Source organism: Muntiacus reevesi, chromosome 14 (genome assembly GCF_963930625.1).
Source record: "Muntiacus reevesi chromosome 14, mMunRee1.1, whole genome shotgun sequence".
NCBI lineage: Eukaryota > Metazoa > Chordata > Mammalia > Artiodactyla > Cervidae > Muntiacus > Muntiacus reevesi.
The window spans coordinates 66,318,782-66,334,800 of record NC_089262.1 but is presented as its reverse complement, the minus strand read 5'-3'; the positions used below and the strand labels follow the sequence as shown (position 1 = coordinate 66,334,800).

At 43.9% G+C, this 16,019-nt stretch overlaps 1 protein-coding gene across 1 annotated transcript in view; it reads left to right on the top strand.

Annotated features, from left to right (window-relative positions):
- The window catches only part of DOCK2 (dedicator of cytokinesis 2), a 459,258-nt gene that overhangs the window by 74,039 nt on the left and 369,200 nt on the right, over positions 1-16,019 (top strand). Inside the window, exons 18-22 of the mRNA XM_065905443.1 lie at positions 582-765; positions 910-1,007; positions 3,835-3,924; positions 4,983-5,083; positions 5,887-6,021. Of these exons, the coding sequence (XP_065761515.1) occupies positions 582-765; positions 910-1,007; positions 3,835-3,924; positions 4,983-5,083; positions 5,887-6,021 (608 nt within the window). The remainder of the gene's footprint in view (positions 1-581; positions 766-909; positions 1,008-3,834; positions 3,925-4,982; positions 5,084-5,886; positions 6,022-16,019) is intronic.

The window sequence follows — 16,019 nt, the reverse complement described above, 5'->3', positions numbered from 1 at the left end:
ACTTAGGTCTCTGTCATTTCACTCAGTCTTCTGTACGCATTTTGCCATCTAGTCCACCCAGAATTTCTAGAATTTGCTATGAAGCATAGGCAATGTGCTTCGTAATCAGTTTAATCAAGAGAAAAATGAGACACAGAGAGACAAAGGGACATATTCAAAATAACACAGACTTGTGAATAGTAGGATAGGGTCTAAATCCCATCACTTTCAGAATCCAGTGCCTTTCCTCTTTAATCTGATTCCTTATCCTGCTGGTGGACTTGTTTGTGTTAAGATCTTATGAAACTTAGAATGAACTAAAGTATGCTATTCAGGAATCTTCAATTTCCTCTGTGCCGTTAATGAAGTCTATAGAGCCTTCAAATCTGTGAGTGTTGAACCCCTTTCCCATTGATGTGACCTTGGCTTCTCCCCCGCCTTGTGGAAAAACAGCCTTACCTCACCAGCCGCGCGTCGCTCCGCTGATGACGTTGCTCGCTGCGCTGGCCCTCCCGCCCACGGCGTGTCCTCCGGCCTCGCAGACTCTGGTGGCCATGGGTGTGTGCCTTCGGCTGGGGAAGTAACGAGGGTGTTGTTTCCAGGGAGACAGCAAGAAAATGGAGGACGCCAGCTCTTACCTGACGCTTCCTTCCTACCGACACCACGTGGAGAACAAGGGGGCCACCTTGAGTCGAAGCTCCAGCAGCGTTGGGGGGCTGTCCGTCAGCTCCCGGGACGTCTTCTCCATATCTACGCTAGTGTGCTCCACAAAGCTCACCCAGAACGGTACTGGAACCACTGACAGCTCTGCGTGTGTGTGTCCGTGTGTGTGTTTGTGAGTATGTGTATGTGTGGTCAGGCCCGGGGGGTCCTGATATGGACAGTTTAGGCCAGTAAATAGTAATTCTGCTTGTCTGGATTCTATTTTAGTGGGCTTGCTGGGTTTGCTTAAGTGGCGTATGAAGCCACAACTGCTACAGGAGAATTTAGAAAAATTGAAGATTGTTGATGGAGAAGAAGTGGTAAAGGTGAGTGAGACTTCATTTTGCCTGTTTTCATCCACCAGGGACAGACCTTTAACTCATGAGTGGCTTCCGGGAAGAGATAAAGTGTTCAGGGAGACAGGACAGATTTTCTTCTGACAATGGGAGACAGTGTCCCAAGTTGGCATTAGAAGCCTTTATTGGTAAAGCTGGGGGATGATGTGGTTCAGTGATGCTGAATGTTGAGCAGGAGAAAAGTATGGCTGTGCTCAGGCTCTGGAAATAGATGAACATTGGTATAGATCCCAGCTCGAACACTAGCCAACTTCATGTGGTACTATTATCAATATGACGTATTTGGCAGAGTTGTTATGAGCTTTCAAGATGAAAAATATTTAAAAATTACTCAGCAAGTCTCTTACACACAATGTACAATAATTGAACTAAAGCGTATGAAACATACAAGGTTAAACAAGGAGTAAATATTTACTCTTGTTGTTATAAGTTGCTATAGCAGTGTGATCTCTCAGAATTATCTACATGTTGCTGTTAGAAATAAAAAGTATTCTTGTTTCCACTTCTTTGAGAATGTTACCTGTTAGACGTGAGAAAAGGAAAGACATCAATGCTCACATTTTAAGTGAAACAAGCAGAAAACAATGCAGCTGTTAGATGTTTTGTTGTGTCCACATGGTGGTGGAGAATATAGTGTCTGAAGTACAAATCTAATTAAAGCAGCCCTCTCTCCAGCATTATGAATTGGGACAAGTGTTTCCTGGTGATCTTGTTTCTTTCAGGAACTCGGTACAGTTGGAAACTCTGAACATCTTTGTGTAGTAGCTCTGTGTTTTGAGTGTAGGAAATATCCACACATGTCTTAGGGGGGAGAGCTATCAAGTTTCAGTTAATTGCCCATAGAAGGAGAAGCGAGGTTCGAATTTCAAGATCAGTGCTTTAATTGTGCACCTACCCAGTTCAGCAATGGTAGAGAAATTCTCCAGACATTCTTTTACAAGGTCTGTCACCTTTAGGCAACTGGAAAAGTCATCTCAAAGGGAATTCTATTGTCTTCCTTTGCATTCTGTTTTTCTTTTTATCAAAAAATTGTTACTGACATATACTCTACAAATCTTAAGAATACAGAGCACTTATCTTAAAAGTACAGTTCAGTGTATTTTTACACATGTACGTAACTGCAGAGGAACCAGAGATCAAATTGCCAACATCTGCTGGATCATAGAAAAAGCAAGAGAATTCCAGAAAAACTACCTCTGCTATTTCTGCTTCATTGACTACACTAAAACCTTTGACTGTGTGGATCACAACAAACTCTGGAAAATTCAAACTATGGAAAAGAGATGGGACTACCAGACCACCTTGCCTGCCTCCTGAGAAACCTGTATGCAGGTCAAGAAGCAACAGTTGGAACCAGACACGGAAGAGTGGACGGTTCAAAATTGGGAAAGGAGTATGACAAGGCTGTATATTGTCACCCTGCTTATTTAACTTATATGCAGAGTACATCATGCAAAATGTCTGGCTGGATGAAACACAAGCTGGAATCAAGATTTCCAGGAGAAATATCAATAACCTCAGATATGTAGATGACACCAACGTTATGGCAGAAAGTGAAGAAGAACTAAAGAGCGTCTTGATGAATGTGAAAGAAGAGAGTGAAAAAGCTGGCTTTAAACTCAACATTCAAAAAACTAAGATCATGGCATCTGGTCCCATCACTTCATTGCAAATAGATGAGTAAACAGTGGCTGACTTTATTTTTTGGGACTCCAAAATCACTGCAGATGGTGACTGCAGCCATGAAATTAAAGGACGCTTACTCCTTGGAAGAAAAGTTATGACCAACCTAGACAGCATATTAAAAAGCAGAGACATTACTTTGCCAACAAAGGTCCATCTAGTCAAAGCTACGGTTTTTCCAATAAGTCATGTATGAATGTGAGAGTTGGACTATAAAGAAAGCTGAGCGCAGAAGAATTGATGCTTTTGAACTGTGGTGTTGGAGAAGACTCTTGAGAGTCTCTTGGGCTGCAGGGGAGATCAAACCACTCAATCCTAAAGGGAATCAATCCTGACTATTCATTAGAAGGACTGCTGCTGAAGCTGAAGCTACAATACTTTTGCCACATGATGTGAAGAATTGAATCATTAGAAAAGATTCTGATGCTGGGAAAGATTGAAGGTGGGAGGAGAAGGGAGCAATAGAGGATGAGATGGTTGGATATCATCACTGACTCAATGGTCATGAGTTTGAACAAGCTCTGGGTAATGGTGAAGGACAGGGAAGCCTGGCATGCTGCAGTCCATGGGGTCACAATGTATTTAACACGACTGAGCAACTGAATAGCAACAACAACACAACTGTGTACCCCGCACCTCGATCAACATAGAGTCCATTTTTATCAGCGCAGTAGATTCTCCCTTACCCCTTCTTAGTCAGTAACCCGTTCAAGGGTAAATGCTAAGCTACCAAACTGACTACCATCATCATAGATGGGTTTTTGCCTGCTATTGAATTTCATAAAAATAGAGTGATAATAAACATACATTTTGCGTCTGACTTATCTCACTCTGTAAAATGCTCACATGAGTTATAGTCTTTCTACATAGAAGTAGTTTGCTCACTTTTATTGCTGTGGCATGCTCTGTAATACCAAAGTACCACGCTGTATTTATCTCCTTTGCTGAAGATGGACAGCTGACTTGCTCCAGTTTCTGGCTCTTGTGAGGAGTGCACCTGGCCCTCCTGAACATGGCACATGGTGTGTGCCTGCATTCTCTTGGGTAAACACAGAGGGGTGGGACTTCTGCATCACCTGAACCTTTCTTATGAGACCTCTGTTATTCTGCCCAGTTTCTCCAGGATACTCTGGATGCACTCTTCAACATCATGATGGAACATTCTCAAAGTAATGAGTACGACATCCTCGTCTTTGATGCATTGGTAAGAGAGAGGGGGCCAGTGTTTTGTGACATGAGGCATTAACATGTGTCTCACTGTGAGAATATGGAGAACTTACAGCCCATGTGGACTTTTCCATGAATTTTTTTGGAGACATTGTAACATTCAGTAACATTCAGCGGCCAGGCCAATAAAGGAGTTCCTGTTTCCCTTGTTAGTTTTGAGTTGATTTGAAAGCATGGGCAGAGGGATTAAAATGGGAGTGTTCAACTGTTGATGGTGGTTTGGCCCTGGTTGAAAGTACATGAAGCCGAATATCATGAATATTCGCTTGGGCTGTCCATGAATTCTGGGAGCGAATCCTTGATCAGGTTGTAAAGCACCCCAAATGTTTTCTAACTCTTTTACTTCCTTCCTCCTCATTGTCTCCAGTTTAGCAGTCAGTACACTCCTCTGCCTATCTAGACCATCTTTCAGTGGATGGTACATCGTTCAGATCTGTCTTCTTACCGTCGTTTGAAATGGTCTTTGCCTCTTCTTACTGTCCCAGCTCACATCTTTTCAGTGTCATGTCAAAATAAACGTAAGAAATATCCACATTAAGATGTCAGTGACCAACAAAGTATGAATGTGTCAACCTTTTATGACAGTGACATTTACATTTTTAAATGACTAACTTGGAGACAATTGTGACTTAGTCCATTGCTTCCCAAGGGGACTTCCTACAAAGCTAGCCTTAAGGAGAAATGTTTCCTGAAGAACACTCACTTGAGAACTCAGGGAAGTGCTGAACCTTGCCCAGGTTTACAGTGCACAAAAGCATGTAGAAGGCTCTGATAAGTCCTGCAATAAAGAAGGTAGTCTAAGGTTGATAACATGAGATTTCTCAAACTTGTCTGGCTGTGAAACCCTTTTATCTTACGAAACCCTTCATGAAACACTTTTTAGAAGAGATGCTACCATAATGTAAAGGACTAAAGATACGTTGGTGAACTAATTCCTGGGCAAGAGAATTTGATAGGCATTTAGTTGTACTATGTGAATATGACTTCCTGTCCTGGCTCTGCCCCCAAACACTGACTCCTTGCCTCTTTCTGAAGATCTACATAATAGGTCTCATTGCTGACCGGAAGTTCCAGCATTTCAACACCGTCCTGGAGGCTTACATTCAACAGCATTTCAGTGCTACCCTAGCTTACAAGTAAGTGACTGTGAACCCTCTACTTGTCCTGCCAGGGTGCCTAGGTCACAAGAAACTTGAATAGTTTCTTTTTGTCACCAGACTGTGTGAGTTCTACATTTTCTGACAAAACCCCATTTGGCCTGTGTTATTTGGATTAAATAAAAGTATGCAAGCTCATAGGTTGGTATGAATATTTTATGGTGGCAGAAGTACATGGCAGTGTTTGCTCATTCATTCATTCATTCAGTTAGCTATCATTTATTGAACAACTATTTGTGATAGTCATGGCTAGAGGAAAGAAAGTGTATATGCAAGTGACTCAGTATTGCTTATATATAGAGGGCTGAGGGCTAGAGATCAGAGATGATGCTGGAAAAGGTGAAGGAGCCTGGAAAAGCAGGCCACATAGTTCCAAGTCTACCCTGCTGGTAATAAAGAAACAAGGGAAATTCCCAAGCAAAGGAACTCCATGATATTAAAAGAACATTTTCTGTGGGAAGAAAAAACTGAAAAGAACATCATAACCACCACCATCCCCACTCATAACTTCATTGTGGCTGGTTTTCCCAGTGAAAAGATTTTTTTTTCCATTGGATTTTTTTTCTTTGCTGGCTTTTTATGGGCAGGAAATACTTATTCATTCCCTGTATTAAATGTATATTTTTAAGCAGAGTTATTATTATGATGTAAATGAGTGAGTGAGCTTGGCTATACTACCACCTTTAACCTTTGATTGAATGCCTTATAATTTACTAAGCAAACTAATTACCATGCTGTGGGCTGAAAAGAGATGTATTTTGAAAATGTAATTCCTTATTCAGGAAATTGATGACGGTGCTGAAGACTTACTTGGACACCTCCAGCAGAGGAGAGCAATGTGAACCAATCCTAAGAACACTGAAAGCTTTGGAATATGTATTCAAGTTCATTGTTCGGTCAAGGACATTATTTTCACAGTGAGTACTTGTTCTGTAAGATTGATTGATTAGCTCTGCAATTCCTTTAGGACACAACCGTATTTGTGCCATTGGAGAAACTCTTTCACAAAATTACAGTCAGCCATTGATTAAAAACAACTTAAAAATCCAACTTAGAGATTTATGAATAGGTGATAATTGTTCCAAGTTCATTTGGAGAGAAAAAAAAAAAAAGAAATCATGTGTTGAAGAGTTATGTTTCCTCTAGTGAATATGATCTGTGATTTGAGGCTCTTCTGCATTTCACCTAACATTCTTCATTTGATCTGAGATATGATGAAAGCTTTCCAGGAATCTATGTTCCATGGGGATAGGGAGGCAGAATTCAGAAAATCTGACATTTATTTGGCTCTAGAAGGATGTGCATGAAGATGAGCTGTTATTTGCAGTTGACCTGCCTGTCTGTGAAATCCTAGTGGCCAAAAAGGGAGCTGATATGTTAGAGCGCCTAAGAGATTTGATATGTGATGGTCAGTATCACAGAGGTTAGCTGCCCTTTTAAAAGACTTTAGAGATGGAGTCATTCCAATGCGACCTGCAAAATAACAATTTATGTTCATACTAGCTACAAGGCAAAGTTGGGCGGGGTATTGGTTGTGTGTATGACCAAGTTGGCTGTGTGTTATGGGAAATAAGAAGTAGCATACAGGAAATGTACTACCTGGATTCTTACCAAGCTGACTCAGGGGGAAACAATTTTGTTTTATTTTGCACTATTGAGAACTCTCAGGGGTAGTTGGCCTTAGGTATGGCTGGATCCAGATGCTTGGTGCCATTCAGCTTTGTCTCTCTAGATCTTGGCTCTGCTTTCCTTTTGTTGGTCACCTTCTGAGGCAAGTTGTCCAATGTGGAAGCTACCAGAACCTCAGATTCATATTCTACTAGCTTAAGCAATTCTAGGTTCCCTGTTGTTATACAAAACCCTATCCCATGAGACAAGTGCTCGGGCCTGGTGCACTGGGAAGACCCAGAGGGATCGGGTAGAGAGGGAGGTGGGAGGGGGGATCGGGATGGGGAATACATGTAATTCCATGGCTGATTCATGTCGATGTATGACAAAACCCACTACAATATTGTAAAGTAATTAGCCTCCATCTAATAAAAATAAATGAAAAAAAAAAAAACTGTGTAAAAAAAAAAATCCTATGCCAAGAACTATCTGATCATGTGCTAAGATCTTAAATAGTGTGACCACGGGAATGAATACATAAATTGTGCCCTTATAGTCTCATGTCCACCTCTGGAGCCATGGGTCATGTCAACAACTTATGATATGAACTTATTTACTTAGAGGATGGTGTCCCCCCAAGTAGACGTCTGTAACTCATCATTTTGACCAAGACGCTGGATGAGTTATGGAAGCTTCATACTCAAAGTCTGCTGAAATGGGTAATCATTTGAGATTCTCATTTTTAGGAGAATTCTTTGATATTTCAGTTGATGAATAGAAAGAGATGAGTGTTTTAAACCATGTCACAAAGCATATGTCACTTAGGCTATTTAAAATTGAAGGATCTGTTTCAATTCCTCTATTTTGTCAGATAGTCAAGGTGAAGATCGTGTAAGGGGTATTCTTCCAAATTCAAGAGATACTTGTCAAGTATTTGAAAAACAGCAGGGGACAATTGTGAGTCTTGGAAGTGTTCAAGGATTCAAACATTGTAATTCCAGATTAGGCCATGATATCTTATCCCATCTCCAGGTGAGAACTTTAGATCTAACAGGAAGAACATTTTTTCCATGTGTCATATCTTATGCCTCAGTTTGTCCTTTTGATTTATGTCTCTTCCCTCCCTCCCTCCTTATCTTGCCTCTCTTAGTCTTTGTCTGTTTCTCCCAGGGGAACACGTATCCCTCCCTCCCCTCCTCCTCCCTCCTCCCTCCCTCCCTCCTTCCTCCCTTATCTTACCTGTCTTAGTCCTCCTCTGTTTCTCCCAGGGGAACACAGGGCGTTTGTACATTTGCCTTCTTCTTTTCTACCTGAAGCTCTCTCATCTTGCGGAGGCCCCAGATTCAGTACAAATTCAGTGCTATTGGAACTCTAAGTGATTTTTGGCTTCTTAAGAAAAGGGATAATCTGTTATTCTCTGCTGTACTCCCAGCATAGAGTATATAGAACATAATTGATACTCAGAAAATGTCTGTTGGATGAAGTGCATTTTGGGGACTAGGAGATGTCTCTAAGGTGACCCAGACATAATCTTGAATCCTTTCTCATGAACAGAAATATAGGCTGACCAGCAAGGAGTGTCTAGGACGGCATGCTGAGGTAAGGTAGGTCTTGCTCATTCTAGACTCTTTCATGATGAATTCTCTTCAGCAGAGCCTCAAGGACATTGGGAAGTAATGTTGGTGTTTCTGCAAACTAGGAGGACATTTTATTTCCGAATGGTAGATAGCTGTTTCAGTGCTTTGAGATTTCTAAGCCAGCTGGTAGGAAATTGTTAATATAATTATTGCTTTCTGAGCTTATTGTGTCCGGTATTGTGTTTGTGTTTCCTGTTATTCCTGTCTTCTTTCCACATGTGCAGTTACAGCTGATCCATTAGTTGTTCTTACCATCTTTTCTTTGTGCATACTGCACACAAGCATTTACGAGGGCTAGGGATTTTCCTGTATCAATATGTAGGATGCAGTTGGGTAAGAGAGAAAGAAAACTTGTTGAGAAGGACTGGAATTTTTAAAAGGACTGTTCATTTCTAGCACATCACTTCAGTTCAGTTGCTCAGTTGTGTCTGACTCTTTGTGACCCCATGGACTACAGCACGCCAGGCTTTCCTGTCCATCACCAACTCCTGGAGCTTGCTCAAACTCATGTCTATCAAGTCAGTGATGCCATCCACCCATCTTATCCTCTGTTATCCCCTTTTCCTCCTCTTTTAGTCTTCTGCATCATCAGGATCTTGTCCAATGAGTCAGCTCTTTGCATCAGGTGCCCAGAGTGTTGGAGCTTCACCTTCAGTATCAGCCAAAGAAAATGATTTTCCTGTCCCCTCTTCTTGTGTCGCTAGCTCCTGAGTCACAATCTAGGTGGGTGTCTTTGGCATCTACCTGTACCATAGTTACAGCAGAGCAGGTTTGAGCTTCTGTCAGAGGGGAAAATGTGGAGAATTCTAAATTGTAGGAAATGTGTCCAAAAATGCTGAGTGGCCACAAACGTGAGCAATATCCATTGGGCTTTTCTTGAACGACTGAGCCCCTGGGAGGTATCGTGCATAGTGAGGAATACTCAGAAGGAGCTGAAGTGATTCTGTTCTGGGCGTTGAGTTTCTCCACAAAAACCCTTGCAGTGACTTTTATCCTGAAGCTCAGCCAGCCAGCTGAGCAGATCCCCAGGGTTTCTGAGTCTGTGGAATTAGAGTCTGCAGTAGCCTGTGCTTCCCTTATGCACATGATGGACGTTCCCGTGAGAGCGCCCCTTCCTGTGGCCGGGCACATGAAACAGACTGCAGCGTTCCTGTGAGCCTGACTTCTCGAATGAGAGAGGGTCAAGAGCCAGGTCTACAATAGCACTGGCTTCCACGTGTCTGCGCTGCTTGTAAAGCCTAGCCCGGCTGCAGGCTGGAGCAAAGGGGTCGCTGTGGGATGTGGTTATGGTCACTCTGTCCTGGGCAGTGTTGGCTTAGTGATGGGTAGTGCTTACTCTGCACACTTCCTTCCCCATAAGCACCTGCCTTAGTGAGTGACCCAGACTCTCTGAGCCTCAGGTTTCCTCATTTGTGAATGAGGATAAACCAGCTTTATCCTAGTGCTTTGATTGTGAAATGAGATTATATGCACAAAGTTTCTGTGTAGTATCTGATATTTATTCCACAAGCAAAATAAATCTGTTAGCTGTTATTATATTTTCACCTAGTAGAGACAGAAAGGGTTCTTGTTTCAAACACTCAAATTTAAAGTGGAAAGTAAAAGTTTTGTGTCTTGATTCATGCTCAGACTTTGGTTTACTGTTCATGCCGTACGAAATGTTTCTTGCTCTTTAACTTTTAGGAAGAGGGGACACTTTGCCAGCCGTCAGTGCTTTTTGAGGACCACAGTGGAGGGAATAGTTATGGCCCCATGAACTCATCTGGGTCTCTTGCTGGCCCCTTGCATGGCTCCTGCTGTGTCTGCAGTTCCCACTTCCCTTGTGAGTGTGGTCAGGCCCCTTTGGCCCAAGCAGTGTGTACCTAGCTCTCTCTGTTCCTTGCCTGCTCTACTAGTCTTTTCTTTCGCATCATGTCTCCTGCTCTCATCACAGACCTGCGTAGTTCTTGCTTCCTTCTCCTCCTCCTCCTTGTAGCCCTCTCCGGAGGGCTGCTCTGCCGTCTCAGGCTCCTCCTTCACCATGTTCCTCCACACCGCTGGCTGGAAAGGCGGTCGGCTCTGGGGTTAAAGGCACCATCTCTGGAGCTAGGCTGCTTGGGTTTGAATTCTGCATTTGAATCCTACCACTACCAATTACTGAGGTTTATGACCTTGGAGAGCCTACTTAATCTGCTCAGTTTCCTTGTGTATAGAACAGGCATGTACTGAACAAGGAACAAGCCTTTCAGGGTGGCTGTGCAAACGGATGAACTAACGAGCGTCCGGCAGCTGGACAGTGCCTGTTGCATAGCAAGTGCTCCCGGCTCTGGTCCCCTGCTTGGTGCCCTTCCCCGGTTACTTCCATCAGCCTTCACACGCATGCTCCTCTCCTGACTTCATCTCCTTGTCTCTCACCCCGTGCCCGCCTCACAGGCCTCCCTGCTGTGCCTCAAGCTCCCACTGCAGGGCGTTTGCACCTTCCCCAGACAGCCACGTGCCCACCCCGACCTCCCTTACAGCTTTATTCAAATGCGTCCTTCACTCCCCTGTGTGAGGTGGCAACCTCTGCCCCTGGCAGTCTTGGTTGCCCTCCTGTTCACTCTGCTCTTTGTCAGTTTCCTCCTTGTGGAACCGATACGTCCCTGCTAGAGTGTCAGCTCCACGAGTCTGAATACTTTGCTCCAAGCACCGAGCACAGCACCCAGCACACAGTAGGTATGCTCAGTCGCTCAGTCATGTCCATCTCTCTGCGACCCCATGGGCTGTAGCCCGCCAGGCTCCTCTGTCCATGGATTTTCCAGGCAAGAGTACTGGAGTCGGTTGCCATGCCCTCCTCCAGGGGAACTTCCTGACTCAGGGAGCAAACCCATGTCTCTTGTGCCTCCTGCATTGGCAGGCGGGTTCTTTACCACTAGCGCCACCTGGGAAGCCCCACATAAGAGGTACTCCTTCAGTAAGAAATGGGACAGCACATCTACCCCCCTTTCACAAATGAGGAAGCGGAGGCTTGATTCAAGCTCAAAGGTCACACAGCCAAGAATCAGTAGGGCAAGCTTCACATTCCACCTCATCTGAATAAGCAGATTCAAGAACTGGAACTGGACCATGCAAGTGTGAGTGGGGCTGGCCAGGAGGAGCTGTCCTGACGGGGAGCAGCTCTGGCTGGAAGGGTCAGCTGCTGTGAGCTGCTGGGGCTGCTGAGAGGCACAAGGCTGTGTGGGCATAAGTGCTGTCACCCATCCCGAAGCACAGTAGGGCTTCAGTGAAGAGAGTGATGACTTGGAGCAGGGGTTTTCAGGACGGGTGTCCCCCCAGCACTGTGAAGCTTCCCCTGCTACCCTGGCTTTGTCTGCGTGATCTCCTAAGAAGGAAGGAAAGCTGTCGTGGGGCCGGCCCAGCAAGCTCACATACTTTGGGAACAAGTCAGGGAGAGGGGAGTGCCCTGAACATCCTCACAGGAGCAGCAGGGTCTCCAGGGGCCTCCCTGCTCCCCAGCCCTCCCCTCTCCTGGGAAGGCTGGCCGTGGCAGGCACCGTTAACACAGGCTGGGAGGAGCGCAGCTCTCACCTCGAGCAGACGCCCGCCAGCCCGGCTGTGTGGCGTCCTTGCCCTTCTCTAATTGCCTGCAGCAGCAGATGACTCCATGCTCCCTGATGCCCTCTGTTGCCTGTTTGTTTTGCATCTTGCTTCATTCTTCCTGTCCTGGCCTCCCCCCTCCTCCGTCGCCTCCACCTCATCTTTCCACCAGTTCAATCTCTTCTTGTGTAAATATTATATACTAGCCTATCCTCCAGGTCATGAATATGTTAGGCAGCAAGGCTGTATGCATAAAGCTCAGGCATGCCCAGTGTAGCCTGCAGCCAGAGAGAATACATAAGCCTCTGCCTTTTTAAACAAATATGAATTTAACGCGAAGGTACCTGCCAGTGTGATTTGTTTTCATTGTTCACATATGAATAAATATTAAAATGTAATCATCTGTTTATGTTGAGGATGGGTCGGCATGCTGGTCATATTGCTATTCCTGTTTCTCTTGCATGTAATTTGTTTGAATATTAATACCATTTTTTCCTGTGTGAGCCTTGGTTTTCGGCTTTGAATATAATTTCACTTTCTGATGACAGTAATGGCTCAGTAAACTTCACAATTGCAGTTAATGGAATTATTTTATGATAACATTAACTTGGCATCAGATCAGAATGGAGAAAACTGTCATCAAAGGGATATCGTCAAGCGGTTACTTTTCTTTAATTTATTATCTATTTAATGAGTTTCTACAGGGCAGAGGGGAGGTAACAGCCTGTTTTTTACAAACATATGTGAAAGCACTTTGAAAATCATTAAGTAAATTGTCCTTATTATAACATGAAATTGCACATATACATGCACTTTGAAACAGCTTTCTTTCTCCTTTGTATATGGAGATACTGATAAATTTTTACTGAGCACCTATTATGTGCTAAGGACTTTGCTAAGTGTGCGGAATTCTTAAATTAATGTCAGACTTCCTCATTTAGTGGCAGTTTGGTGGGCAAGACAGACATGCATGCCAGCAATCAAATGCCAGCATGCCTGGAATAAGCAGAGATTATGATTCAGCGGAAGCTTGCAAATGGTTCCTGGGGGCAGACAGGTTTGAATAACAGACTCCGCCTCAGGAAGATCTGTCATTCTTCTCAGAGGAAGTGATCTTTTAAACTAGACATTGAAAGGTATTTATGAATTCTGCCCATGGAAGAAAGGAGAATCAAGAATTCCAAGTAGAAGGAATAACATGTGATATAGAACTTAGTCTGAGGACCCTTTATAAAGCCTCTCCTTTGTGTATGGCCCTGTATCATTCTTCACTGTACCTCCCTGAATACTCACAACAGTCCTGCAAAGTATCAGTATTATTATGTTAATTTTATATTCATTTTACAGAAAGGAAAATTGAGACCCAGAGAGGCACAGAAAGTGACTTTAGGTCACGCAGTTGGCAGGGAGGGATCTGACATCAAAGTCTCAGTTCTTTATTTTATCCTGTGCCCGCCAATGAACAGCACTTTTGTGGAACCATGGCTAGTGGGTGAAGCTGCAGTGGTGGAGGAGGGAGGATGTGTTTGAAGTGAGGAGTTGAAGCTAGATCATGAAACACCTTGAAAGTCAGACCAAGGAGTCTGACATCACCCTCTGTGTTGGGGGTGTTGGCATAGATGCTGCTCTCCTTAGTCAGAGAGCAGGGTGCTACCCCGGGGTGGGAGGGTACAGACTCATCCCCCCGGATCAGATGAAAATATTAAAACTTCTTAATTTTGTCCTAAGATGAAGAAGTTAAGCTTTATAAGCCCTGGACTTAGAATAGTAGGTGGATATAATTTATATATAAACAGGCATGTAATCATACTTAAACATTTTTTTCATAGGAACAGTTTTGGAAACTGCTGTTTATGGCAGTGGGGAGTCATCACAATTTTAAAGCAGGGGGTTAACACGATTAGATTAATGTTTTAGAAAGATTAGTGCAGAAGTAAGGTTAGTACGAGGGCTTCTCTGGTGGCTCAGACAGTAAAGAATCTGCCTGCAATGTGGGAGACCTGGGTTCAATCCCTGCCTTGGGAAGATCCCCTGGAGGAGGGCATGGCAACCCACTCCAGTATTCTTGCCAGGAGAATCCCAATGGACAGAGGAGCCTGGCGGGCTACAGTCCACGGGGTTGCAAAGAGTCAGACATGACTGAACGACTAAGCACAACATGGCACAAGGTTAGTACAGGGGCGATGGAGGAGGGGAGGCAGGAGATCAATAATGAAGCTACTGTAATAGCCCAGGTCAGAGGGCTTGAGCTGAGACAGTCACAGCGAGGCTGGAGAAGAAGGGAAGCAAGAAGGTAAGGGTTTACAGATGGCAGGATTGCCCAGACAAATTGAACATGTGAATGAAATTGATGGAGGGGGACCATCAGCTCATCTGACACTGAACTTTGTGGTCCGTTCTGTCAGGTTTTGCTCATCAGCATGATGAGTGAAGGGAGGAGGACGTTTGGGGGAGAAGACGATGTGTTTGGGACATGTGAAACTGGTGGTATTTACTGGCATGGCCAGACGGAAATGCACAGCAGGCTGTTAGATACAGATTTGGAGTTCAGGGGAGTGAGAATGGAGATACGGTTTTGGTAGAAATTGATCTCCTTTGGTAGAAAGAGGCATTTGAAGCTGTAGCATAAGGTGAGCGATGCTATAGAACTCAGAATGAAATGCAGGAGATTAGCATATTGGAAGGATGATGAGGGGAGAGTCCTGGGGAAGGAGGATGAGGAAAGGAAACCTGAAGAATTGGCATTACAGGGAGGGGCCAGGAAAGGGAACATTTCCAGGAGGGCGTGTCAGTAGTATCAACCATTATTATGAGGTCCTGGGAACTGATAACTGATCAGGAGCAAGGTATTTCACATTTAGGAGATCTTTGGTGAATCAGCCAAACCTCTCCCAGAGTTTAGCCTCTTTCCTAATATCCAACCAGGAGGCCACTGTGGGCAGAGGGATCAGGCTTTGACTGATTTCCAGGCATATGCATGTGAATCACTTACTCTGTGGGTTGCTCTTTGCCAGGGTATACTCCTGGACTGCCTTTCCCCCACCATCCCTCAGAAGCTGAGCCACTTGCTTCCTGTTTGTTTCTAATCTCACACTCTGGTTACAGCATAGGGTAAAATGCTGGTCTTATTTGCTTCTATTGTCCCTTGAAATGGTTTAATTTTGCAGAACAAGATGCTATAGATAGTTAAGGGAAAAGCCATGAGGACACAGCATTTTCATTCTTTCAGGTTGAAGCGGTAAAAGATTTCCTTTTTCTGTTAACTCCTCGTTAGAAGTCTAGGAGTTAGCTTGCTGACAGAATCTTTGCATTTGCACAAAAATAACTGTTTATGTTAAATGCTAAGGCTGACAGTTCCTCAGACAATGACTTGGGTGGTAGATCAATTTACTGATAAATATGTAGGTTTATGAAATGTGCTTGCAAATCCCTGGTAACCAAATATGAACCTGCAGTGTAAGAAAGCGTCTAGTTTGCCAGAGGGGTGAAGTCCACCAGGCTCCCCTAATTGTTGGGGAGCTGAACTGAGTCAAAGCACTTGGTGTACCCCATGATCCCTTTCACCCTCTGATGGCAAGCGTCACCCCAAGCAGAGCTTGTTTCCTTAACCGGAAGTAATAATAGTAAGATTGTGTGGAAAAACTGGAACAAAATTTTGGCCAACCCAATACGTTACTCAGTTGTTTCTTATTGTGTCTTTGGGATGGATGGGAAGTTAAAAGGACTTAGTTATGGGGTGCATAAGATCACTTTCCTTCAGATCACCAAACTAGTTCCTCTGTGGCTCAGATCTACTCATCTAACACAGCCAGGTGCAAAGACATTCATTCAATTCAGTTCTATTTTTCATTCATTCAGTAAACATTTTTGAGTCTTGCTATTTGCAAGTTCTATGCTAGTATATTGCGGTGAACAAGACAGATGTAGCCCTACCCCCATGCTTCCCTTGTATAATACCATGGGAGATAAAAAATAAATAAAAAAATAAACATCAAGTCACTGCAAACCATGATAAATGCTGGTAAGGGAATTAAATAAGTAGTTGAGATAGGTGGTCCAGCACCGCAGTAAATAATTCCAATAACTGCCTGTACATTGTGGGCCAGGGGCCTAAC